Here is a 23463-nt window from a genome sequence, read left to right as displayed (position 1 = left end):
TGTGTAGCTCAAAGCGCATATACTCTCGGTCGCCTTTAGCTATACGACATATTGGGTTAAAATGTTTCGACAAACTCTAGGTGACGTGATAAGAGGCTGGTAAGACTAAATGTTCATGGGTAAGATGCTCGTCGCGGTCCGTAATGAGGCTTCCTTACGTAGGAGCAGCTTAGTCTCAGTGCACCATCCCAGCGTGTCACGTATCTGTCAGCAGCTTATTGCAAATCCCGACATTCACTTGAAGTACTCTTCCGTTCGATCAAGGACACACACAAACCTCATGCTTTGCTCCACCGCCTCAATAATTCCTCTTCGGTCTTCTTAGCGCTTCCTTGCCTCTAAGCAGCGTTATAGCTCCAGTAGTAAACCTGGCCATCATTCAACCATTAATTGTGAACCTGTCTGGCCGCTAGCGACAATGTACCCTGGAGCCATTTTACGAGTTAGCAGATCACTGAAACTAGATTCTATAACGAAGGGCACATCGACACTGATGCGAGTTTGTCAGGAGCGGTGGTCCATTTCCCCCACTGCCGGTCTTCGGCTCCACGCACGTCTCCCGTACTTGGTGTAACGCAAGCTGGACCGGTAAATAAAATTACCCGTTGGGCGAGCTGTAAGATTAAGTAGTCTGGTATTTCTCTATATCTTGATCGTTGGAAGGTCTGCTTGCACTTGCTCTGGACATTTGCCAGAGAGCGCCTGGTTTTACCCTCACTAAACGGAGCTTTCTCAAGCACACGATATGGCACACATGGGCGCACTTCCCAAAATCCATCGGTACATTACCGCACATAATGGCGGGGGCAAAGCCATCTTCAGCAAAGCCTTCGACGACGAGAGCAGAATGAAAGCCAACGACGACGGTATTGCCTTCGCACTCAGCTACACCACCAAGGGCTTTCCGGTCGACATGGACAATGATAAGGACCTCGATGTATACGGGGAGTATCTCAAGAACACGCCAGGGCTCGTCGTTTCAGGCGGGACGGTACTCCGTCACGTCGACATTCCCCCGAAGACGGAATGTACGATGCATCGGACTGTGAGCCTAGACTACGGGTGTGTACTCGAGGGCGAGGTCGAGCTATTGCTGGATAGCGGCGAGAAGCGCAACATGAAGCGGGGGGACGTTGCGATTCAACGAGGAACTATGCATCAGTGGATCAATAATAGTACAACAGAGTGGACGAGGATGCTGTTCGTGCTGCAGGAGAGCAAGCCATTGAAGGTTGCGGGTGAGGCAGTTGGCGAGGAACTGGCAGGTATGCCAGGTGTGCGATCATCCGACTGAGATTGGCATTTGATGCTTGACATGGAGCAAGACGTTCGAAGGGTACAGAGGAATGAGAGAGCTCGCGGGCGACATCCGCAGTCGCAGTCGCCAAGCCCACTAGTCCCAAAATAAGCATCCCACTTCCACTTCCACTTCACATCCTACAGCATTTGCGCAAACGCAAAGGGCAATCCTTATAGTCTTGTCATACTGCAAAACGTTAGGTGTGTACTGCACCACCTAAGCATGACATGACTTGCCAAATCCGGTAGCTGCGCTCTTGAGCGAACAATACTAAGCGCCCCAGCACGAAAGCCATTGTCCCCAACAACCACTCACACATGCCCAATTGCTTACCAACCAAGCCCAGTCGTTCGAACGTGGACGTTAAGAGAATGGCTGTCCCCTTGCGCTTCTCTGCACAAGCTCCCTCATCTCGCCTAACAGAGATAATTCCCGAATCGGATCGGGTTGAAGAGCTTTCGGATTCCGACGACGAGTACGAAGATATGGGTACGGCTACGGTTGAGGAGCAGGCACATATCGCCTACCTTGATAGTGTGAGGACACCGATCAGAGATACTCTCGAGACAGAAACATCACAGGTGCAGGATGACACCTATGGGGTCATCCTGCCCTACCTGGAAGGCAATCCGAATGATTTTTCCCTGAATGCTTTTGGCGTACCAAAGCTTCAACGGGAGAAGCATGTTGCCATGCTGAAGATGGTCCTGGGAGACTATCCAGGGAAGTTTGCCATGATGGACGCGTCTCGACCATGGATCTTATACTGGGGTCTGCAAAGCATGACAGCGCTAGGCCTCGACATATCCGGATATCAAAAACGGTAGGTCAGACAACAATGGAATTCCTGATGATCCCATCGCTCAATCCGATATCATCATGTTGCTTCTGATGCAGATAATGTCTAACAATAAACAGGGTAGCACACACCTTCTCTTTAGCTCAACACCCGGAAGGCGGATACGGAGGTGGATATGGCCAACTTCCTCATCTCGCATGCACCTACGCTGCGGTCCTATCACTGGCCATGGCAAGCGGGACTGAAGCATACGACTCCATCCATCGCAGAGCCTTGTGGCACTTTTTGGGGCGAATGAAGCAAGCAGACGGAGGTTTTACCATGGCCGAAGGCGGCGAGGAGGATATTCGAGGTGCCTTTTGTGCCGTAGTAGTCTTGTCTCTTCTTAACCTCCCCCTGGACCTACCTCAAGATGCACCGGCCCGGAAACACGGACTTACCAACTTCACCGACGGTTTGGGCAGTTGGGTATCACAGTGCCAATCGTGGGATGGTGGGATTTCCGCAGCGCCTGGCAACGAAGCTCATGGTGCCTATGCATTCTGCGGTCTAGGATGTTTGGCGATCATTGGACCACCAACGGAGACACTGCACAAATATCTTGACATACCGCTCCTAACTCACTGGCTTTCATCAAGACAGTGTAGCCCTGAAGGTGGATACAACGGCCGAACAAACAAGCTTGTCGATGGATGCTATTCGCATTGGGTCGGAGGATGTTGGGCAATTATCGAAGCTGCCACTACCACAGGAGTCTGGAATCGCACGGCGTTGGCACGCTACATCTTGGCTGCCTGTCAGGAAAAGAAGGGCGGGTTGAAAGACAAACCTGGAAAACACTCGGATGCATATCACACGTGCTACAATCTGGCTGGGCTGAGCGCGGCACAACATCGATATGTATATGACGAGGACATCAACAGAGGTATCGGGATGGGAAATTTAGGTGCGGCATACCACTGGAAGACCGATGGCTTATACGAGGGAAAGAACGAGGTATGGGACGATGGCGATGTTGTGAGAGCTGTTCACCCTGTGTTTGGTAAGAAGTGCAATGCGCAAAACGTATGTAAGACACTTGCTAACTTCATTTCTTTTCAGTCATACCCTACATGGCGGTTTACGAGTGTAGGAAATACTTTGAGGAGAAGGAAGGTTTCTGAGGTTGCGCTTGACAGGGCTGTGATGGCTACCCACTTGACTCTGTCCTACCCACAAACGAATCTACAAATACATCATCTCGATCCATCCCCTTTTGAATCTCGAATCTCATATACTTTTTTGACTACCATATTCGTTCTCTCTCTTATCTGTGGATTTGTACGACCCTGCTTCACTTGGGGCTATTGCGTTGTGCTACTACCAGCATGGTCCATCACTGGGCGCCGCATTTGTTAAACTCAACAAAGATGACCAAGCTGCCTTCGCTCGATTTTGTTCTTGAAGTTGAAATTTGTTCTATTCAACTTCACATCAGCCCGCCTAATGGCAAAACGATTTCATTTCAGCGTTAGCTTTGGAGGAAGGTAGATACTGCTCTCAAACGAAGGGTATCCGAGCACAAGTTCAAACGAACTTGCTTACTGAGTATTGTAGCTATAGAAATATGTTGTTCTCTTCCTCGAATCGCCCCTTAATCAAGCGTCCGTATAGAGTACCAGCGGTGGCCCAGCAACATTTGGTTTCACATATGCTTTAATCGCCGTATGGGCCTGACACTCATTGTCGTAGTAGTCCATATCGTTCTTTGATTCAAAAACAGTACGTGCTACCATCGTGTAGCCTTGTGATCGAGGATCGGCATGCGCTGGGTTTGCTAATGCGAGCTGGATGTATTGCTTTCCGTCCTGAATTGAGTGTCAGCCGTGTCCGACATGCTTCTCACACTCGGCAGAAATTGATTCCAAGGCAGCCCGAGAAGTGATTCAACGCTCTGTCCGATGAAAGTGCATTGGCGAAGCGTTATTAGGCCCGATGAAAGTGCATTGGCGAAGCGTTATTAGGCCCCGTGATCAAAACGTCTTGTTCCACAATGTAGTCTCATCAACCCACTTCACTCTGCTAGATAGAGCCTCGAAGCGCACGCATTTCTAGGAATCCACTAACTGCCAGGTATATGACTCAACAACATCATAATGATTGAGACAACCCCTAGAAGCAATAACAACAGGGGTGGATGGAACATGGAGTTCGTGGGTGACGAATGTTTCGACGTGCAGGGTATGCAGGTTCCGCATGTGTTGTCGAGGTGGTGCCAGCGGGTATGTATGCACGCTATACAAGAAGGAGGAACATAGAGTGTGTGGAGATTGAGTCAAGGGCGTGCTTTCATACCTTGACGGCATCTTGACTCAGGGTTGAGTACTTTTGGATTGCTTCTTGGATAATGGCAGGATCGGGAATCTTGAAGAGGGTGAGTCGGACTATTTGTGGCATGTTGATGTTTTGGAAAGGGTTTTTAAGCGGGTTTCAATAGCGCACTGTATTGCTCAGGCTATGCGAGCTTAATGGTCTAGGTATATTTATTCATGTAGCTTCGGCACGGGTGAGGAGAGCCATGCGTAGCGACAAATCAATGTCGGTTCCCCCTACTCCTGGCACGATGTTGTGCTCAGCTCATATACGCCTCTTTCTTATACGTAGTATCCTCTGCAGTGTTAGAGTTATTAGTTGGTGGCTGTTTCATATGTTGGCCACCTTGATCTCAGATTGTTGACTGTACCTTGGCTTTTAAGTATTGTAGGTGAGGCTCAACGAAGCCAATAGGCTATTTGATGGTCGCGTCATCGTTTTGAGATGTACTAAAGCTCTACAGGCTCCCTTGTGAGTACTGACGTAGCCCAGGGGGGAAATTTGGTGATGAGGCAACATTTGCGGCTGTGAGGCGACACAGATCATCGCTACCCGAAGGCGACGACAACCGCAAGCTGCCACCATGCTGTCAATCGTCGTACATCAGTTGTAGAAACAGGGAGCGACTGAGAAGCTCCCCGGCATCTAGCGCTTTGTGCCAGCATAGATAAAGACGCCCGTGGGGAAGAATCATGGCAGTCGGAAAGGTTTGGGGGATTTTGGTTGTGTCCCACCTGTGAGGTCGGCAAGCCAGAACCGGCCCCTCATCCAAATCTTGCGGCGAATGACCGACCGCAGCAGTACGTTGTACGGCTCACGACGCATGGCTGAACTGAACTGGGGGCGAGGCTGCTCCTGTTTGGAGGAAACGCTCGAACTCGTGGGTCATAGACCGCCCGGGGATGGAAAACGACCGATTCGTGAACAGAAACCTTCCTCAACAAAGCCTTTCAGCTGACAAGGGTACCATCCTCAGCAGGTTGGAAGGTAATATCTCTGTCAACAATGCATATTATAGATTCATGCGAAGACAAGGGGCACTATGGGCAGGCGTGTTGACAACGCTTGCTTTGCTCACCGACTTTCTCCTCATTTGCAGAGTGCGCAGTGCGGGTGGTGGCGTCATGCTGAGATCTCCCGCCCCGTGTAACCAACACGCGTTTCGCAGCCAGCGCCATCTATCGTTCGATGAAGCTTCGCAGTTCCATCGCCTTATTCGTCTCGAGGCACATGATTGCAGTTAGGTTCCGCCATTCGCAAGCGCAATGCTGTCCTGTTATTCTGATACCCACTCGTCGTGACAGCCTTTCCTCAACCAAGACTTTGGCCCGACGCCAAAACGAGGCCGCTGTACGTGGACCGTGGACCCTCATGTACCCTCTCCTGGTCGTGAGCATTCCTGGCCTATCGAATTATCAAGACGCTCAATCCGCTGCTCGGCCGGTCACGGAGTGAATCTGCAGCTGCCCGCTAGCGATGCCCCGATGGCATACCTTAGAACGAGTGCTTAGGAGCAAGCTCCAGCCTCGAGATTTCCCTGCCTCCTGCATCCCATTGGAAGGTATAAAAATGGACAACGGGGACAGTTCGGTCATTTGGAGTGAGCTGTTCAGGGCGGTGCTGGGATCCCATCCCGTCTACAGAAACTAAGTGCCTCAGGAACGCCTGGCCCTTGTCAAATAGCCTTTCGTCCAAGCGCCAAGATATGTCCTTCCTACTTGAATCTTGCAATCGACGCTCGAGCACTGTCTCTGCAACGGCTGATTCACGTCACAAATATGCTTCACAGCTAACAGCCGTTGGTCCTTTTCCTTTTTGGGACGCAGACGCAGATGGCTTCCTTCAATCCTGGGGACCGTGCTTATGCATGATGAGTTGTCCTTGCCCGGTGGTTGCACCAACCCGAAATCATCTCTTCGAGCCCTCGAACCTGCAATCAACTCGTCTCGTTTACCTTCTGGCTGCTGCTGCATAGCGTCCTACTATTCCTATTGTGACGCTGTTCCGCCTAAAGCTACTATGCTTTGCATCTTCTTGCAGTCACGATATCGTGCCAACTCCACTCCAGTCGCGACACCCGCGCTTGGTGCCCTAGTCAAGTAACAGTCCCCATTTTTCTGCACGCTCGGTTTGGTTCTGGTCCTGTTCATCAAGTTGCCCCTCATATCCTACGATTAGACATTTACCATTCCTTCGCCAAGAGGTTTGAAGGTATTGGACTCACCTTGAAGTGGATAGACTCTCATGAATTTGGATCTTCTCCTCACTTCGAGCAAGCCTTGATGAGGCCATGGGTTAGCAAGTACAAGCGAAAAGTTCCTTTCCCATGAGAACGGTGCACTATGTCGTTGTTTATGCATCCATCTCAGGCATCTCAACATGCATGATGCCGATCGAGACGTCCAGCCTCTTAACGAACGGGTGAGAAACAATCGACCACGATCACTCGCCCGTTTACCGCGCTACTGCGGCAGCACTGGTGGCAAAGGCTAACCGGTGAAAGCTGTGCCTTTAGAAGTTTGAGTCTTTTACAAGCTAAAATTCTAGAACCTTAGCCCGTTGGCTGGTCCTTCGCCAACACATCAGTATGGGTCTCTCCTACAGAGCCGCAACCAAAACCCGCAGATTATTCATTTCGACATGCCCAATCGCCCCTCGATCCTGACTGGTGGGTGAAAGCTGCGCGCTTGGATACCTGCTACACTCGCCTGCTGCAATATATTACTTCATCCCACAAGTGGAAACATATGCTTGCCCATCCCCATTCTATCGTCTGCAGGCCACGCCCCTTCCTTGTTCATACCTCGATAGCTACTTTTTCTCTTCTGTACATCTGTCACTTCTTACATTGACAACTGTCAACGTCCCACTAAGTATCCGTTGTCGTACAACATCTGCCACGAATTTCTCTCTCGATCTACTACGGTCGCCACCAACGAGCGCTTGCCAATTCAGCAAGATTCCGCATCACTCTTCCCTCTTCGGGACTTACGAATCTGCATCAAAGCGCCGTCAATTATACCAATTGCTCTAGATTCAACACGTCAACAGTGGTCCTCGAACACCAATCATGTTTTATGTAATGTATCTTACAGGTATGTCTGACACCGGCCCATTGAATCCCAACATGAGGCACCACGTGTCGAAAATCCCGCGAAGTCTCATTGAATTGCCGAGCCCCCATCAAGTGGCCCAAAATCGCCTGAAAAGTATCTTGCCTTTCTGTTAGTACGGTTTAGTTCAACGCGTCGCCGTGTCGAGGAACAAGAACGGAACTTAACACATGAATCTCACAATCACGCATATCAGTCTATGGATCAATTACTCACTATGGACTAGGCCTTTGCCAACGACGACATTGGCCCGACCCTCTCTTCCAAACTTACCGTACACGATATGGCTATGGGTCCACAGTCCGAGTCAACAACCGGGAGTACTCCACAGACGTTGACTACGAATCTGAAGAACTCGCAAAGAACGCTGCTGCAACTCGAGCCTATATGATCTGTCGCAACTTCTCGGTGAACGACGGGATGTACCCTGGTCAACGCCCCGGCCAAGGAGGTGTGGTCCAGGGCCTACCTACACCTATTGGCGCCGGTAGGAGGAACACATGCTCGTCCAACGACTACGACAGTGTGAGTAACTCAAGTGGCGGCACCAGCCCGAGAAACTCCGATTGTGGCCTTGACGGTGCAGAGGCGGTAGGAAGACGGTCCAGCAAGTCCTCGACGTCATCGACGTCAAACTGCTGTTGTGGCCGGGGTGTCGTCCGTGCCTACGAGAGGTGCAACTACTGCCTTCAAGATGCCGGATACAGAGTGTGATTGGCGGTATTCTGATTTCTACATGCACACCATGCAAATATTTTAGCGTCAACAACAACGATAAAATAACGATGCGACACACATCGAAGTAACAAGACTTGAAGAGCTCAGGCTCAGCGATACTACGATAATCCATGGCCTGTATCTTTACGACAGACGCGATTATAACGACCAACACACGCTTTAACCTTTCTCTACTCGGCCCGGGATGGTAACTGCTTTCTATTAGCGAGCTTGCTTTTTGGGATGTGTCATGACTGCTTATGTCTCTCTTTGGTTCTACGTGGCTGCATAGCGATGTTATTGAAGCGTTCAGCGAATGTTTCTCTTCTCTCGGGTCGGACATCTCATTCTAAGATTGCCTGCCTAACGACTTTCCTACTCTTTCCTGATGATGATCCAAAAAAGAGAAAGATCACGATGATCGGTCACACGGCCGTATAACGATTATACTTATGAAATCATGAAATGAAAGCAGTATCCCGGCTTCAAATCGTGCTATGTATTATGCAGCACGAATTTCAATGATGTGGCGCTGGGGTATCGTCAATATTAGTGCGATCTATAACTAGTAGATTGTATAGGTCTTCTAGGTCTGGTAATTGAAACAAGCGTACTAATGTCTTTAGTGAACGTCAACCTCGCGGAGCTATCTCCAGCCCACCGTATATATTCGTAGGATACTTTGAACAGGGCATATGGGTTAACTTTCGTCTAGCGTAATAGAGCTGCATTGCCTGATCTAAGAAGCCTGTAGGACATGCATGCTTCATATATCCATAATTTTTTGTAATAGTAACTGCAAAATGCTTTCTTTCGACCGGAGTTGCGTACTTCGAGATGACGTTCACCTGAATGGCCATGCTGAGAGTTCTTCCGAGCGCATTACGCGTAGGACAGCCCAAGCCCAACAACCACACCAGCGCATCGAGCACCTTTTCGCACACATAGAGAGCAGGTGATGGTCGCTAAGGCATTCATCTTCGACGATGTTGCAAGTTTGTTGGCTCACAATGCCGGCAAATACTTGTGATTTTCGCCTAACGGCTTTTTAAGAGTGAAATCTGTTACAGGACTGACAGGACAGGCGAGAGACGTTATTGCATCTCGAGGCAGTGAAGCAGGTGCCTGTCGAAGCAGCCACGTTGGCGATGCTCGCGATTCAACGTAGCTGTGATTTTTTAGATTCGGGGTTTGGCGAACATGACATACCTAATGTGTAGTTCCATAGCGGTCAGCTCCTCCATTTGAAATGGCACTCAACCTATGACAGGTACTTTAATCAGTTGCAAAGGCCACGAGTACTACAAGACTTTGATTACTATAGGTTAGGCGAGTAGCCTACGAACCTACAGTCGCACAACACGCTTACGTGTCGAACCATTCAAGCGCATCGTCCTTCCCGAATATGGCCCTATATACTCGATCTCCATCATCCTTGATTACCTCCTCCGTATGAATACTGTGCAGTGTATACTCTCTCTCGTCTAGGCTGCTACCATCTGTGCCGTCCTTGGCAGAACCAAATACGCGAACATGGATATATGCATTGTTCGCAGCGGGCAACTTGACTTTGGCAAAGAGATGCAGGCCGTATGCTGAGGTAGCCACGCGGACGGAGTCGAGATCGCTCGTAGAGATGGAGGCCAGTTCGGCGTCAGAGACGCCTTGGACAGCGCGGAAGTATTCAGGCTCGTGTTCTAGATGGGTCAGAATACAAGAAGAGGGCGCGAGAGCAAAGCCTACTGTCGTGGTCGCGGCGGAGCTTGATGAGCCCCTCCTTTACTGACTCGAGGATTGAATTGAAGGCATCGATGGAAGCTTGCTGCGGCGCATGTGCTTCGCTTAGCTGTACTGTGTCTTCGGTCGCCATGATGTTGATCGTGTTTCTATGGAATGTTGTTAAATAAGAAATAAGTCTTCTCGAAAGATGGAACTTTGGAAACTGTTAGATCCAGACAAATGGCATGCGCTGTCCGAGAGTGCGAGGTGAGACAGGTCACGTCTCAACGACTTTCGTCGTAAGGGACCCCCACCCAGCCCTGCAAAACTTGGAACTGGGCCATGGAAACCTGACATGACTGTAGCCAAGACCCACTCAAGGGTTACGCGTCTGAGTACTCCCGCGATTCATTGTATGGAGGTCGATTCGACAGCCTTGAATCATTTTGCAGGCCACTTCCGATGCGATGACGTCGGTTGGATGAATCATGAGATGACTGACCCCCTGACAGCTAAGTTTGCTAGTGGGCACGTGATGCCGAACATGGGTTATATACCACGACGGCTCGCATCTTATTCTTCGAATAGCAAACCGAGGCTTGAATCTCTGAACATGGACCTGCGTGACAACACACTGTAGGCCGATGGAATTGTTCTTAGTAGGTGGTACCAGCAAGCTCATAACGTTTTGCGTCGGATTGCTCCATTTGCCGATAAGAGCGAACGGACTTCGTAAAGGGTGTGCTCTAACTGTACATCGTAAGCTCATCTCAGTTGTATGTTTGATAAACTCTCTACCATATCAATACACGTCTGCCCAGAAAATCTACATTGTATTTTCAACATGTCGATCACCACCTTACGCAGGAGCGAATCGAGCTGTCGAGCTCTTGGTCTTCCGAGCGACCCTTCCAAACCCGCTTACAAAGTCCTCACTAACCCTCTCACCACACCCAACACTCATAACTCATATTCCCGACGGTGTACCAGAGAATGCACTTTATTCCGTGACAGCCATTCCAGATAGTAGATACGGCTAGGTCATCATTGCTTGTTGTTTTGTCACGACCTTCTACCATAACAGCATCATTACCTGCTGGGGTGTATTGCAAATCGCACTTCTTGACTCAACCTTGAAGAATGCCCCATCTTCCACGCTCGCCTACGTCGGAATTATAGCTCTCTCAAGGGGGGGGGGGGGTACGTTGTAAGGACTTACCACCCTACACCTGATGCGAGGGGCGAGGGGTAGGCTCGCAGTACACGATATCATTTGGTGTGTTCCTTATGTGAATGAGTCTTATCGGCGCTAGCTTTTGCACGTCGAATCTTGCGGGATTTTTTCGAAACTGCTGGCCTTATTAGCGGAATTGAAATGGCAATAGTGTATGCCGTTATGAATGCGTTTCCGGTGCAGTATTTTAGCGCTCGTCTGGGCCTTGGAAATGGCCTCATGAGCTCGGGGGTGAGATTGGTGGCTGTGTTATGACCGTCGCGCTGGAAGCTATACACTAGCAAGTCGGAGTTGCGTGGACTTTCCGATTCTAGGGGTTGCTGACCATCGGTATTGGCATGCCCGTCGCCTGGATGTTGAGAGATCGCGTCCTGGAGCGGGACGTTCCCTTTGTTGATTGGACAATAACCAGATCCATTCATCGCGACCTTCACTGCCAGCGCTATTGGAGTGTGTGCTCTCTTCATACCACCTCAATATCTCCTACTGTTTGCACAGTCAATTGGTCTTAGCCCGGGTCAGTTGCAGCATTTAACTCTTGCAATGCTATCGACCGGTTCATTGCTTGGGCCTTGCGCGACAAACTTGGCCTCCTGAACATGATCGCCATCACAATGACACCCAATACAGTCAGCATACCAGCTATCTAGTCGGTCTCGAATACATTAGGGCCGCTCGTTCTCTTTGCCGCATTGAACGGTGTCGCTAATAGCTCGTACTTCACAACGCAGCCTATAGTAGTTGCCAGCATTTTTAGCCCTAGACGAGCCGCTATTAGCATAAGTATATTAGCAACAAGGTGTATATGTGGCTATATTATAGGCGCTCCCATCGCCGGCTATCTCCTCCAGGCTGCGGGCGGTAGACAAGGAGATGTAACAGGGCGGGATATCGATGTTTATAGGCCCGCTATATTATACGCTGGAAGGACTGCTACTATATCCGCTTTATGTGTTCTAGCGGCGAGGCTTACGGTGGCTAAGAAGCCCTGCAAGAGGGTATAATGACCTATTCCATCACGCTCTGGGTTTTATCTTTCCAATAACTGCAAGGCGGCATCACGCGATCTGAATGGCGACGGTCAATCTAGTCATATCAGGTGATCATGTTAGCCCAAACTTGCCTAAGCCTAGCCAGACGATATCTACTTTGGGATCATAACCCTGTAAACAAACTCACACTATCGCATTGTGCTCAACGCATGACCTCTCGTGGTCACAACCATCCAGATAAGTCATCAGGTAGTCTATTCATGATATCGCCGTTATCTTAATCGACTGTGTGTTATTCTTGAGCCCCATCGTACGTTCGACAGACCCTCTGAACTTTACAAGTACAGGAAATATGTAGCCAGATTTGTCGCACATACATACCATTCTGCACCCTCATGTGGCATGCCACTCCACCATTAGATCATCCCCCAAGTCGTATGGCTAGCGCACGACGCAATTTGGAATGGGATAGATTGAGGGAAATTTAGAAATTGTCTTACTAGAACTAGGTATTGCCTCCATAAGCGATTTAACTCAAATCGAAACCAGCACCCGAGAATACGCTGTACAGCAACTTTGCCTTTAGAATCATCTCGTCCCTGTACATTGGCAATTTTAACAAATTAACACACGTACTGGTGCTCGGTAGCCGTTCTTGATCACCCCCGGCATCCCTGATGCTGAACCTTGGATTCAGCGTACCAAAGCCTAGCAGGGGTGCACGAGGCGTACTGGTCACAAACTTGAGCACAGCACGCCGCTCATCATCCCCAATATCTTTCATGATCTTCCAGAATAGTTGGATCGTAGGATGTTCGAGCCCGTCATCACCGATAACGTATGTGCCGCCGTACATCGTGTTGCGACGTAGATCTTCGATGTCGATTGATGTGCGGGTACCACTTATGAGGGTTTGTAGTTCGGATTGGTTGAACATGGAGAGCCAGGAAGGCTGCACCATGGTGCTGAGGCCGCGGAGGAAGGCTGTAGTCTGGGGATATGGCTGATTTTGGAGTCGATGGCGCGCCATATAGCTTATATAGACGAGGCGGTTTTGGTTGGTGACCGGGATGTTTGCACCGTCCGGCTTCAGCTCCTTGGTGGTGGCTTTGGTCTTCTTCGGTTCGGTCGTGTGATCTACGATTACGGTATCGGTAACGGTGAAGTTCAGCGAGAAGTCTTCGACATCACCAGCGTAGGTCTTGAGTTTATGCAGCCCTTGATAAAGCGCTTCGTCCAAGTCACGGAGGTCATTCAGCGTAGGACGGTAGCCAGACTCGTTAGGCGCAGACCCGGTGCCGCCGGTCAGAGCCCACTTGCGGAGGAAAAAGGGGGCGAAGTTGACGTCAATCAAAATACCTTCATACAAGCACTTACCGATGATGCGACCCAAAAATTCGTAGCGTTGGAGCAGCTCGGAAATCTGAAGTCGGAACTCTGGTGAGTTTTCGTGAAACCCCGCTTGTCTGAGTGCCTCCTTGTGTTCCTCGACTGCCGCAGGATTTGGGTATAAGAGATGCTGGTCGTTTTCGACGAACATGTCAATGTAATCTGTTGGCATGAAAGCCCGGTTTGTAACGCTGGTGAGAAACTCCTTAGTCACGCCACCGCCATCGATACCAGCCTCAGGCGCACCAAATTGGTCCATAAAAGTAATCTGAATCGGCTCTTTGAGGCCTTGTCCGAGCGGGTAGAATTGTTCGAATGCATCTTCAAACTCATTATCTCTCCTGATCTTTGCGGCGTGCTTTTCAAATTGGTGACCAGCGTCGGGTCGCTGCATGATCCTAAACTGCCAAGCCTCAGGATTCAAGCTGCCTCTTCGCTTGGTCATATCCAAATGTACAAACTCGCGGAATATCTGCACTCTTGTGGTGAAGGGTATGAAGAATGGCATGTTCTGCAGGATCTCTAGGCGGGGCGCCACTGCTTGCAAGTACCTTCTGCGCGAGGCCTTGCGCTGTTGCCGTTGTAGCCTCTCCAGTCGTCGCTGCTGCTGGGTTCGGCTAGTGCCAATGAGTTGCGGTGTGTCAACAACCTCTTCTACTTCGTCGTCGATATCATCTGCATCTTCCTCCTGTATCTTGTGACGTGACTCCTCCTCTTCCACGACAGCTGGTATGAAACCTGTCATGTCAAATCGTGAGGTCATCAGCCAATGATCTGAAGGCAAGAATTTGCGCCGAGAATCTCTTTCGTAAACCATACGGAGGAGGCCAGTGACCAGGCCTTTGACATAATCAATCTTCAAGCCCGCGACGCCACCGATTGAAGGCTCCACAGGATGGATCTGAACCTCACTCTCAGCCGCCCTTGTACTGAAATAGCTCAGGCCCGTGCTGCTATTTTTGGCAACGACCTCGGGCAGACTTATGTCAACTGCATTGAAGTACAGTGTAAAACCCAGATTCTTCAGAAAGGTAGTCAGATCCTTTACGTCGCTCAAAGGTAAGCCACTATCGCGAAAATGGCTGGAATAGACATCCTGTTGACCAGCAGAAAAGAACTCTTCATCGTCTGTTACCTTGAGGACGAATGTATACAGCTCCAGGAACACTAGAACCACCCGCCATTCGTCTGTTATAATAGCGTCGCGATCAATCTCCTGTTGCGCTGGTTGCCAAAAGCCATGCTGCGTTAAGGCCGACATACGCGGGAATTCTTCACTTTTGACTTCTAGCGTTTTCGACTTGAGAAGGCCAATAGCCGCACGGGAATCCCGGAATATGGTAGAAAACACTGACGAGCGTTTCGATGCCTCCCAGAAATATCGGATTGCAGGTAATTTGGGTTTGCTGGATGCTGAGGGGGCATCTGATGGACCAATATAGAGCCACATCCGTATTTCATCCCCTCGCCGTGGAAAGAAGCGTAGCAATGCGAGAGCGTAATTCGCTAGTTGCCTAGCTTCCTCGATCTTCTCATCCTCTGAAGCTTCCGATGATTGTGAAAATCCAGACAACAAACTCCCTATGCCCTCTTGGTTTACTAAGGAGATGACCTGCGCCTGCAAGAAGCTTGTTGCCAAGCCAGGGTGTTGAGCAATTTCGTCATCTCCTGTTACTTCGGTGACGGAATGTGGGCTATCGATGATGTTGACGGGGAGCGAGTTGAGTAACAACGAGACTACTGCTACGAAGTCTTTGTGCACAGCATATGCTTCTGGTGTATTGAAGTTGTGGGCATAACGGTGGAAGTAGATAAAAGAGCCCAGCAACCGTAACCGGCTGGTCGTACTTTTCAACTCAGACACTGTATGTAGTCCGGGGCCCTTGAACAGGGTCGCCAGCGCACTAGCGAGTAGCTTGTAGTTGATCGAGTCGGCAAGTGAGTCTCGGAACTTGTGTATCAGCGGCGACTTGGAGTCGGAACTCATCAATGGAAGAGTCAGGAAGGTATAACCGAAGGCCTCGTAGGCATCCAAAGTATACCCCGTGACTGTCTTCAAGGGTGAGGTGACTGTGCTGAAGATGACGTCCCATGCTTCCGAGGTAGCCGTTTCTGACGCATCGAGGGTCGGTGCAAGTCTCGATATAGTATGGGCGAGGGTGCGATAGTATTGCTTGGCGTTCTGGGATGTCTCGGAGGGTATCTGATCAGCCACAAATCGGACGAGATCAAGGAGTTTGCCGGTGTGGTCCTGACATGTTAGAAAAGGTTTGCTCTGCCGTTCCAGGGCTACCAGCAGCATCTTTTCCAGTCGCAGATATGCCAACGACCACCGCCCGCTTGACGTGATATGCAGTTGCCGTACTGTCTCCATCTGTCGTGAGCCGTAATGACTCACTCGGCTGAGGTCCTCTTCGCTCCTCGCAGAAGCAAAGCGTAGCAGCCGCTGCAGCTGTACAAGGGCTTCTTCTTCAGAGCCGTAGGATGTCGTCTGTTGTAAGCGGCTTGCAGAGCGCTCGGCAGCATCCCATTGCCGCCGCAGCTCGTCCGCAACCTCCCGTCTACTCGTATGCCCTCGCCAGACTCTCTGTATCCGTTTCGCCGCATTCAGTGCATCTCGTTCCCGCTGCCGTTGTACTCGTTCCTGCTGAGCTCGGTCGAGGGCGGCTTGTGATCCAGCCCCGGCGCCTGTACTACTGTTGCCAAGTGGGTTTGGTCGTCGACCGCCGAGGTTGACCTGTCGCGGCCGCCGCGTGTTGCCGGTGAAGCTAGTGAACATAATGGCGGGGTGGTCGAGGGAGTCCAGAAGGATATGAGGCGGCGGATTGCGGAGATGAGTTGTAGGGTATTGTTGAATACTGCTGCAGGTAATGCACTTCAGGCGACCGAGTGGACTACGGAGTCCTCGTAAATCTACAACTCAAATCGTAAATCGTGTGAACTTCGGAAGGCCAGCCAAGCCAGCTATCGATACCCCAAATCACCAGATCGTCGGGGTGGGGGAATTTCAAGGGCGGTGGAACTCGAGAAGAAAGAAACATGGATGTACTTCGTCGTCCACCAGCTTCTCCCCAGCTCCAGCGTGTGTGATGAAGCAACCAACATCGTAGTCAGCAACCGCCGCACCCTAACTCCGTATGGTCCGTGCATCTGATAGTTCTCTTTCACATGACTTTCAGGACTAATATTTAACATCTCGACTCTTTAAGAGCGTAATGGCTCTGTACTAAAGCAATTAACTACTGTCTTCTAAGAATAACTGCCTCTTTAACAAGACTGTAGAAGCTACTTCGCCTATTTTATTAGGGCGTTAAAGGCATGCCCGGGTTTGTAGCTGTTGTAGTCCGCGGGAGCTACGAGTGTAGCTAACGTGTAGAACGAGCATTTCGATATATCGGCCTACCTATGCAAAGGTTATTATCAATGCACAGTAGTAGTAGTAGTAGTAGTAGTAGTAGTAAAACGTCGTGCGTCTTACTCGTAGTTACGGGTCTTCGGCTTATCGGATAAGGAACGCGCGCATCGGGGATAACGTGAACCACTCGGACGACCCTTTCCGGATCTTGCATCGCCCTACACATGACCCGCAACCTCGGACACCCTTTGCTTCTCGAGCACGCCGCACCGGATGATTCAAGGCAGCTGCGCTGCTACTCAGCAATGAGCACGACCAAACCCTTCAATTGCGATAGCTGTTCCGAGACATTCACAAGATGTGTGAGTACACGACCGCGACACACGCACCTCTTGCTGACAGCAATGTTTTTTAAAGGAGAATCTGAAACGGCACAAGCGGACTAGTAAGGCCATACCAGCTCTGCTGCGTCAAATAGTGATCGTGGAGATGTCTAACTTTGTAACCTAATAGGACATGGCGAATCTGCGCGAATATCATTCGAATGTTCTCATTGCCATGCCAAGTTCATTCGCAGGTATCGTTCGCCTTATCTTCATCCCTCATATGGGAGAGCACTTCATGTTGCTGACCATCTGCTCGTAGAGATATTTGCAAGCGGCACTCGAATAGATGTCAAGAAAAAAGGTTAGAACGACGACGTACATCTTTGAGATCCAATGCGACAGCCGCTTTCGTACGCGACACTGCACACCTACCGCAGAATGAAGTTTTTCAGGATACGTCCCCTGCCGTGGAGTTTCCACTCGCGCCGAGCAGTGCAGAGAGTCCCAACCGCAAAAGACAAAGACAGCCACAGTCGCCCATTATTGATCCGTCCTTCGCAGAAGATATTGATGTAGGCAGCATCGACTCTATATGGCCAGGGGATTTTGGAGATGAATCACAGGGGGCCGAACGCACCGATGCTCCAGTGTCTTCTGGATTGACTGACTCTAGGTAGGTAGCGCCTCATCTCTTGGATGTCTCAGCAGCCCTCTTTGTCTAACCTTCATCTTTACTTTCTAGTGACTCCATAGAGCTTTTCGTAGCGTCATATTTCGAGCATTTCCATCCTTCATTACCAATAATCCATCGAGGCACATTTCAGGCATCTACAGTATCGAAACCACTGCTCAATATTGTCATCATCATTGGGAGTTTATACTCTGTTGCCGGGTTTCGCCATGATATAGCCGCTGGCATGACCGAATCGAGTCGTAGACTCTGGGCGCAAGGCGTGCAGGAGCTTGATCGTCTTGTAAGTACATGGAATTACTGGATTTCAGTACACGAAAGGCGCCTCGTACAATGGATGGAACTGCGTTGACCATTGTAGAGATGCTCGGATTGGAGAGAGCTGCGAAAAACATGGGTGATGCAGGCATGGCTCTTGCACATCGTTGTTGGAGCATACGTGGGCGACTCTACACAATACAATGGAGCAAGACGGCTGCTACGATACTTGGTCGATGTAAGAAAGAAGACATGTTCCATGATTGCCTAGCTTACACTAACTCTCTTGAAGACTGTTCGGGACTTGGGGTTGCTGAACCAAGCGGTTGTTGGCACTATGATGCCAGCCACGAATCATGGGGTAGTGGCAGCATCTGACGCAGACGACATGCAGCCACTCGAGCAGACATGGATGTCGTACGTCCAGGAGGAGAGTCTCAAGATTTCTCTTCAAACTCTGCTGTTCCTGGATCACCACATCTTCTCCTCTTGTAACATGCGCCCGCTCCTAAGCTCAGTTGAATTCGTGTGGGAGTTACCCCTGTCCAGCGCGCTTTGGGAGGCAGAAGATGCTATGGTCTGGAGGCTGAAACTGATGGAGCAGCACGGCGACGCCACCGCGCTGGGCGATGTGTTGGAATGGCCCATCCCTCTCGGTCGGGGATTATACACAACGGCGTCTCAGGCTACGCAATCCCTCATGTCTGAGTCACCATGTCCGCAGCTGCTAAACACGCTCTTGGCCTCGCCGATGGCCACCCTCGCTGTGCTGACGAACCTGGACTCGCTTGTCAGGGACTTTACGCGTTGCTACTATCAATTACCACCTAGTCCATCCGATCCATCAGCATACCATATCTTGACACAAAGTCAGAACAGGCGCGTCGTTGCCGCCCTCAAGGTCCTATCGAAGCTAATATGGACCAAACTTTCTTCTGAGGTCCAACCCTCCCACGAGTCACTTTGGCGAACATGCGACATGATAGGGCGGTCCATCAAGCTTAGCCTCTGCAAACCCGATGATTTGCTGGTTGGCGGCATCGTCGAGAGCAGCATCACAGCCGCCTTGATGACTGCAACACAACTAACTCTGGGGAGCTACGTCGCAGTCCGACGGGCTACTCAGTCACTTCTTACATTACACGGTGCCGACGAGGGAACACTCTCCATCACCGACGACTTGACTGCCGCCTTGGCCAAAATTGCTGGCGCTAGCCCATCGCTGGCTCATTGCGAGGGCCCATGGATGACCGCCATTTGTTACCGGATCCTCCTGCTCATCTGGAAGACGTTGCGCTGGGCCATCGCCGAAATTCGCGAGAAGCTCAACGTGCAAATGGCTTGCCTAGGCACGACGGATGAGTTACCACGCTCGTTTGGAGCCTGCTCCCTTATCTTGAATTCACTCATGGAGACGATCTTGCTGCACACTTCCGAATTTACTGGCACTGCAGATAAGTGCAACCGGTTATGGGCCGCAGATGCACAGAGTCTGTCCACTCTACTAGATGACAGCGAGGCGGATCTTGTCAACCTCATTATACATATATGCAAGGCCCGGCCCGTATGGACTATTGGGCCGGCCATGGCAAGAGTGGCAGACGAGATTTTGCCTACGATTACATCGACTACCGCGCAGGAATCTCTGCATATAGTTTAGCTATACATTGACAAGTACTATTAGCCTGAATCTGTGGAATCTATAGTTTGGTTTGTGTCACGAGGGCTTCTCGGAGGCTCAAGTGCGGGGTTGCTGCGTCCCGCTTTCCTAAACTAGCAGCCATTACAACAGCATACGCAGGTAGGCCATTGACGTTGTACTGTACAGTTGAAAGTGTGCTATGCTTAGTGAATGAAGATTGCATGTTATCGTGGCACCTTGCCGTTGAATGGTTTCTTGCGTTACGTTGTCGACCAGGCAAGGTTCACGAGATAGCGTCGATTACGCCGTCTTATCGCGAATTTCTGCCCGTGAATACCACTTGTATCATGCTACGCGGTAGCGACCGGCCCGAATGATATCTCTATATGCGCATTACATTATGTCAGGAAACACTACAACGCCCGATGCCGCGTGCGGCAGGCCAACCTCGTAAATCCACCGTGTGGAGCTCCACCCTGCACAGGCTGCCGACGGAGCTAGGTCTTCAGCTTGGTTCAATCAACTACCTTTAAAGACGCGCAAGGCGCTACTTTCTTCCCAAAAGAAAGAAGGGCGAAGTGAGCAATTTTGTTCTTCAGTTTAGTGATTCGGCATTTCCGTTGGCCCCTTCCGCATTTTTGACACCAAATACAAAACACCAAACCAAGCGTTCACCATGTCGAGCCCTCAGCTTGGCTGGATAGGCCTTGGTTCGATGGGAATCGGAATGTCCAAGAACCTCCAGAAGCACCTCTCCAGTTCGAGTTTCCCGGCATTGGTATATACCAATCGCACCCTGTCTCGTGGTGACTCGCTCAAGGACTTGGGAGCAATTCCGTTAGAGTCAGTGGACAAAGTAGCAAGGAAGAGCGATATTATCTTCTCCTGCGTGAGTGCTTGGACTCTGAGCAAAGTGTGCAGAGCTAATAAAGGTTTGCAGGTGAGCAATGACGCCGTGCTGCAAGCAGTAGTTGATGAGATCATCGCATCTGGCGATATCACTGGGAAGGTATGTGTAGACTGCTCTACGGTGCATCCAGACACGTCGAAGAGTGTCCTAGCCAAGATTACCAGAGCAGGCGCACATTTCATTGCTGGTGAGTCACTCCAGATGATAATTGCAATAGACGAATTTGGGCTAACTGAAACCGTAGCTCCTGTGTTCGGCGCCTCCCCCATGGCCGAGGCCGGCAAGTTAATTTTTGTTGTTGCTGGCCGTGGCACAGCCAAAACTGCGATTACGCCATACTTGAAGAACGTCATGGGTCGCTCTGTTATCGACCTAGGCGAAGACGTGACAAAGTCCAGTCTTCTCAAAATTGCTGGCAACGTTTGTGTAGTGTCCTTTATGGAGGTGATTTCAGAAGCCCACGTTTTTGCCGAAAAGACAGGTCTGGGATCAGAGATCCTTGAGCAAATGCTCGGAGACATGTTTGGCCCCGTCATAGAGAGCTACTCTAAACGATTGACATCGGGCAACTACGCCCCGCCGCCGAATGGTAAAGCTGGCTTTGATGTGTCTCTTGCTATCAAGGATGCTAAGCATGCTCTCAATTGCGCTGAAGCGGCTGGTACCAGGATCAAAGTCAGCGAAATTGCTTTGAGTCATTTGGAGAGAGCTCGAGAGCTGCAACCTCAGAGACCCCTTGATAGCGGTGCTATATATGGCACTATCCGGTCTGAAGCTGGCTTGGATTTCCTCACGGACTTGTGCAAATCGAGAGATAGCTCGTCATGATCGCCGAAAATGGACAAAATAAAGAATAACTTACAAACCAAATCACTGAATGGACTTCTACTACGGTTATCTACATTTTGAAAACTTGATACTACTATATCCATGAAGTTAGTAGTGTGGAGATGATATTATAAGGTCAAGAGCATCAACAAGAATATTACAGTTCCACACTACATTCAAATTTTGGTATACGAGCGTTATCAATCAGGTCATATTTCTGAATTAATATCCTCGCAATCGGTTGACGAGACTAGTCTATCCTAGGGTCGTTCATGTTTTGCATTAGGATACCACAACCTGATGACCTTGCCGAGGGAGTCTCCGTTATGCAAGGATTGATGCCGCGCTGTAATCGAGACCATGTTGTTAGCCTGTGAACCTAGAAACACGGGAGCCTTGACCCTTCCTGCCTCCTCCACTGCAGCTCGCAAGTCATTGGCAAGAGTACGTAGGCTGCCACCCTGCTCTACAGTGTCACCTACAGATAGTGTCTGTAGCATCCCCCGACCGACCAGATCCAGCAAACGGCTACCTCCAGCGGCGTCCGAACAGAGCTCATACACTTGGGCTAAGTCCAGCCCGAGCTGAGCTGCAAAAGCCAGTGCTTCAGCTGCCGCGCATAGATGTATGCCTTCCAGCAAAGCGATTACCATGGCAAGCCGCTCCTCTTGAGACTTGATACTGGTGTCAATGGCAGGATTCTTGCTTGTCGGATACACACCTCCTGTGTAAAGCCGCACAAGCCCACTGTCATCGTCTGCGCCAAACCCTCGTCCAAACGCGTCCAAGAATACCTGCTCGGCTATGCTGGACATGGGCGTCGGGAAGTCGTTGCGCCTTGCCTCGGATGTAATTATGTTTGCATCTTTCAGGATGATAGTCAAGGCACTGGCGACCGGGCGAAAGTTGGTAAACATCCTAGGGGTGCGGTGATCGAACATAAAAGACGAGCCACGAGAGCCAAGTATTGCCTCTCTTGTCTTGACCGGGTCGAGGCCTAAGTGGAATGCGAATCCCATCGCCTCACTTGCGGCTAATATATGGATGGCCGCCAGTACTTGATGAACCATCTTCATATTGCTACCCGCTCCAATGCTACCTTTCACGATGTATAGCTTCTTCTTAGCTGCCATCTCAGACATGAGAAATGTCGCCTTTTCAACTGCTGCATCCGCGCCGCTTGCCATGATAGAAAGGGTTCCGTCAGCCGCACGCTGGGCTCCACCAGAAATTGGACAGTCGACAAGGAAGATATCATGGCGGCCTGCATCCGTGAGCTGGCTGGCGAAACTCTGAATGTAAGAGCTCGAAACAGTGGATGCGATCAGTAGTGTTGCACCTCGAGATAGTGCGGGAGCAGCGCACCCCTCGCCATCAAAGAACACAGCCTGCGTTTGCTGGTTGGTAGCCACACAACTGATAACGAAGTCTTTGTCTTTCACCGCTTCAGCGGGGGAGTCCACAATGCGGCCACCCTCCGCCAGGAATCGCTCTCGAGTTGGACCCCAAGCGTCAAACCCCGTGACATTGTACCCTCTTCTCGTGAGATTGGTGGCCATGCCAAATCCCATGGCTCCCAGCCCGATGAAAGCAATGCGATGCTGTCTTTCTGCCATTCTAAGGATGATGTGCGTATAATTGATGGACTAGATTTGCTTTGTTTAATTTGGCCTCCGAAGGTTAACATCAGCTTGGCTGGTTCTCACCCTCACATTGTTCATATTGACTTGGCTTTATGGCATGCTGGTTAGTCAGGGTAGCATGTATGTGAGAAGTCCTTGCCCAGTTCGGATTAGCACGAGAACTTCCAAAGGAGACCACGTGGAAAGGTGGAGTGG

At 50.3% G+C, this 23463-nt stretch overlaps 10 protein-coding genes across 10 annotated transcripts; 6 read left to right on the top strand and 4 right to left on the bottom strand.

Moving 5' to 3' along the window:
- The first annotated feature begins 630 nt into the window (after positions 1–630).
- Positions 631–1410, top strand: K460DRAFT_366181 (uncharacterized protein). The gene has a single exon (XM_040933317.1). It carries the CDS (start codon positions 746–748, stop codon positions 1292–1294), a length of 549 nt encoding a protein of 182 aa, XP_040787869.1. The 5' UTR covers positions 631–745; the 3' UTR covers positions 1295–1410.
- A 261-nt stretch (positions 1411–1671) lies between these two features.
- Positions 1672–3262, top strand: K460DRAFT_405570 (terpenoid cyclases/Protein prenyltransferase; the record flags this gene model as incomplete). The annotated part of the gene is made up of 3 exons (XM_040936866.1): positions 1672–2123; positions 2219–3141; positions 3201–3262. The coding sequence occupies 3 exons, from the start codon at positions 1672–1674 to the stop codon at positions 3260–3262; spliced, it is 1437 nt and encodes a 478-aa protein (XP_040787868.1).
- A 474-nt stretch (positions 3263–3736) lies between these two features.
- On the bottom strand, positions 3737–4535 carry K460DRAFT_394989 (uncharacterized protein; the record flags this gene model as incomplete). Its single annotated transcript, XM_040936026.1, has 2 exons — positions 3737–3946; positions 4434–4535. The coding sequence occupies 2 exons, from the start codon at positions 4533–4535 to the stop codon at positions 3737–3739; spliced, it is 312 nt and encodes a 103-aa protein (XP_040787867.1).
- Positions 4536–5551: 1016 nt separating this feature from the next.
- K460DRAFT_106567 (uncharacterized protein) lies at positions 5552–5944 on the top strand. Its single transcript, XM_040926528.1, has one exon. It carries the CDS (start codon positions 5640–5642, stop codon positions 5904–5906), a length of 267 nt encoding a protein of 88 aa, XP_040787866.1. The 5' UTR covers positions 5552–5639; the 3' UTR covers positions 5907–5944.
- A 1577-nt stretch (positions 5945–7521) lies between these two features.
- Positions 7522–8278, top strand: K460DRAFT_281986 (uncharacterized protein; the record flags this gene model as incomplete). Its single annotated transcript, XM_040928537.1, has 2 exons — positions 7522–7546; positions 7791–8278. 2 exons carry the CDS (start codon positions 7522–7524, stop codon positions 8276–8278), a joined length of 513 nt encoding a protein of 170 aa, XP_040787865.1.
- Positions 8279–9355: 1077 nt separating this feature from the next.
- On the bottom strand, positions 9356–10467 carry K460DRAFT_311522 (uncharacterized protein). The gene is made up of 2 exons (XM_040930192.1): positions 10025–10467; positions 9356–9978 (listed from the first exon to the last, which is right to left on the bottom strand). The coding sequence occupies exons 1-2, from the start codon at positions 10149–10151 to the stop codon at positions 9647–9649; spliced, it is 459 nt and encodes a 152-aa protein (XP_040787864.1). The 5' UTR covers positions 10152–10467; the 3' UTR covers positions 9356–9646.
- A 1850-nt stretch (positions 10468–12317) lies between these two features.
- K460DRAFT_366176 (uncharacterized protein) lies at positions 12318–16701 on the bottom strand. Its single transcript, XM_040933316.1, has one exon. The coding sequence runs from the start codon at positions 16392–16394 to the stop codon at positions 12756–12758; it is 3639 nt and encodes a 1212-aa protein (XP_040787863.1). The 5' UTR covers positions 16395–16701; the 3' UTR covers positions 12318–12755.
- A 500-nt stretch (positions 16702–17201) lies between these two features.
- On the top strand, positions 17202–20121 carry K460DRAFT_416576 (uncharacterized protein). The gene is made up of 7 exons (XM_040937817.1): positions 17202–17332; positions 17388–17415; positions 17484–17547; positions 17616–17969; positions 18039–18270; positions 18349–18483; positions 18538–20121. The coding sequence occupies exons 1-7, from the start codon at positions 17276–17278 to the stop codon at positions 19903–19905; spliced, it is 2238 nt and encodes a 745-aa protein (XP_040787862.1). The 5' UTR covers positions 17202–17275; the 3' UTR covers positions 19906–20121.
- A 294-nt stretch (positions 20122–20415) lies between these two features.
- Positions 20416–21676, top strand: K460DRAFT_337318 (6-phosphogluconate dehydrogenase). Its single transcript, XM_040931008.1, has 3 exons — positions 20416–20776; positions 20828–20984; positions 21042–21676. Exons 1-3 carry the CDS (start codon positions 20564–20566, stop codon positions 21623–21625), a joined length of 954 nt encoding a protein of 317 aa, XP_040787861.1. The 5' UTR covers positions 20416–20563; the 3' UTR covers positions 21626–21676.
- A 209-nt stretch (positions 21677–21885) lies between these two features.
- Positions 21886–23453, bottom strand: K460DRAFT_394984 (uncharacterized protein; the record flags this gene model as incomplete). Its single annotated transcript, XM_040936025.1, has 1 exon — positions 21886–23453. Exon 1 carries the CDS (start codon positions 23239–23241, stop codon positions 21886–21888), a length of 1356 nt encoding a protein of 451 aa, XP_040787860.1. The 5' UTR covers positions 23242–23453.
- Positions 23454–23463: the final 10 nt, after the last annotated feature.

Source organism: Cucurbitaria berberidis (assembly GCF_010015615.1).
Source record: "Cucurbitaria berberidis CBS 394.84 unplaced genomic scaffold K460scaffold_3, whole genome shotgun sequence".
NCBI classification, from domain to species: domain Eukaryota; kingdom Fungi; phylum Ascomycota; class Dothideomycetes; order Pleosporales; family Cucurbitariaceae; genus Cucurbitaria; species Cucurbitaria berberidis.
The sequence above is the reverse complement of the archived record's forward strand: the minus strand, read 5'-3'. Positions and strand labels throughout refer to the sequence as shown.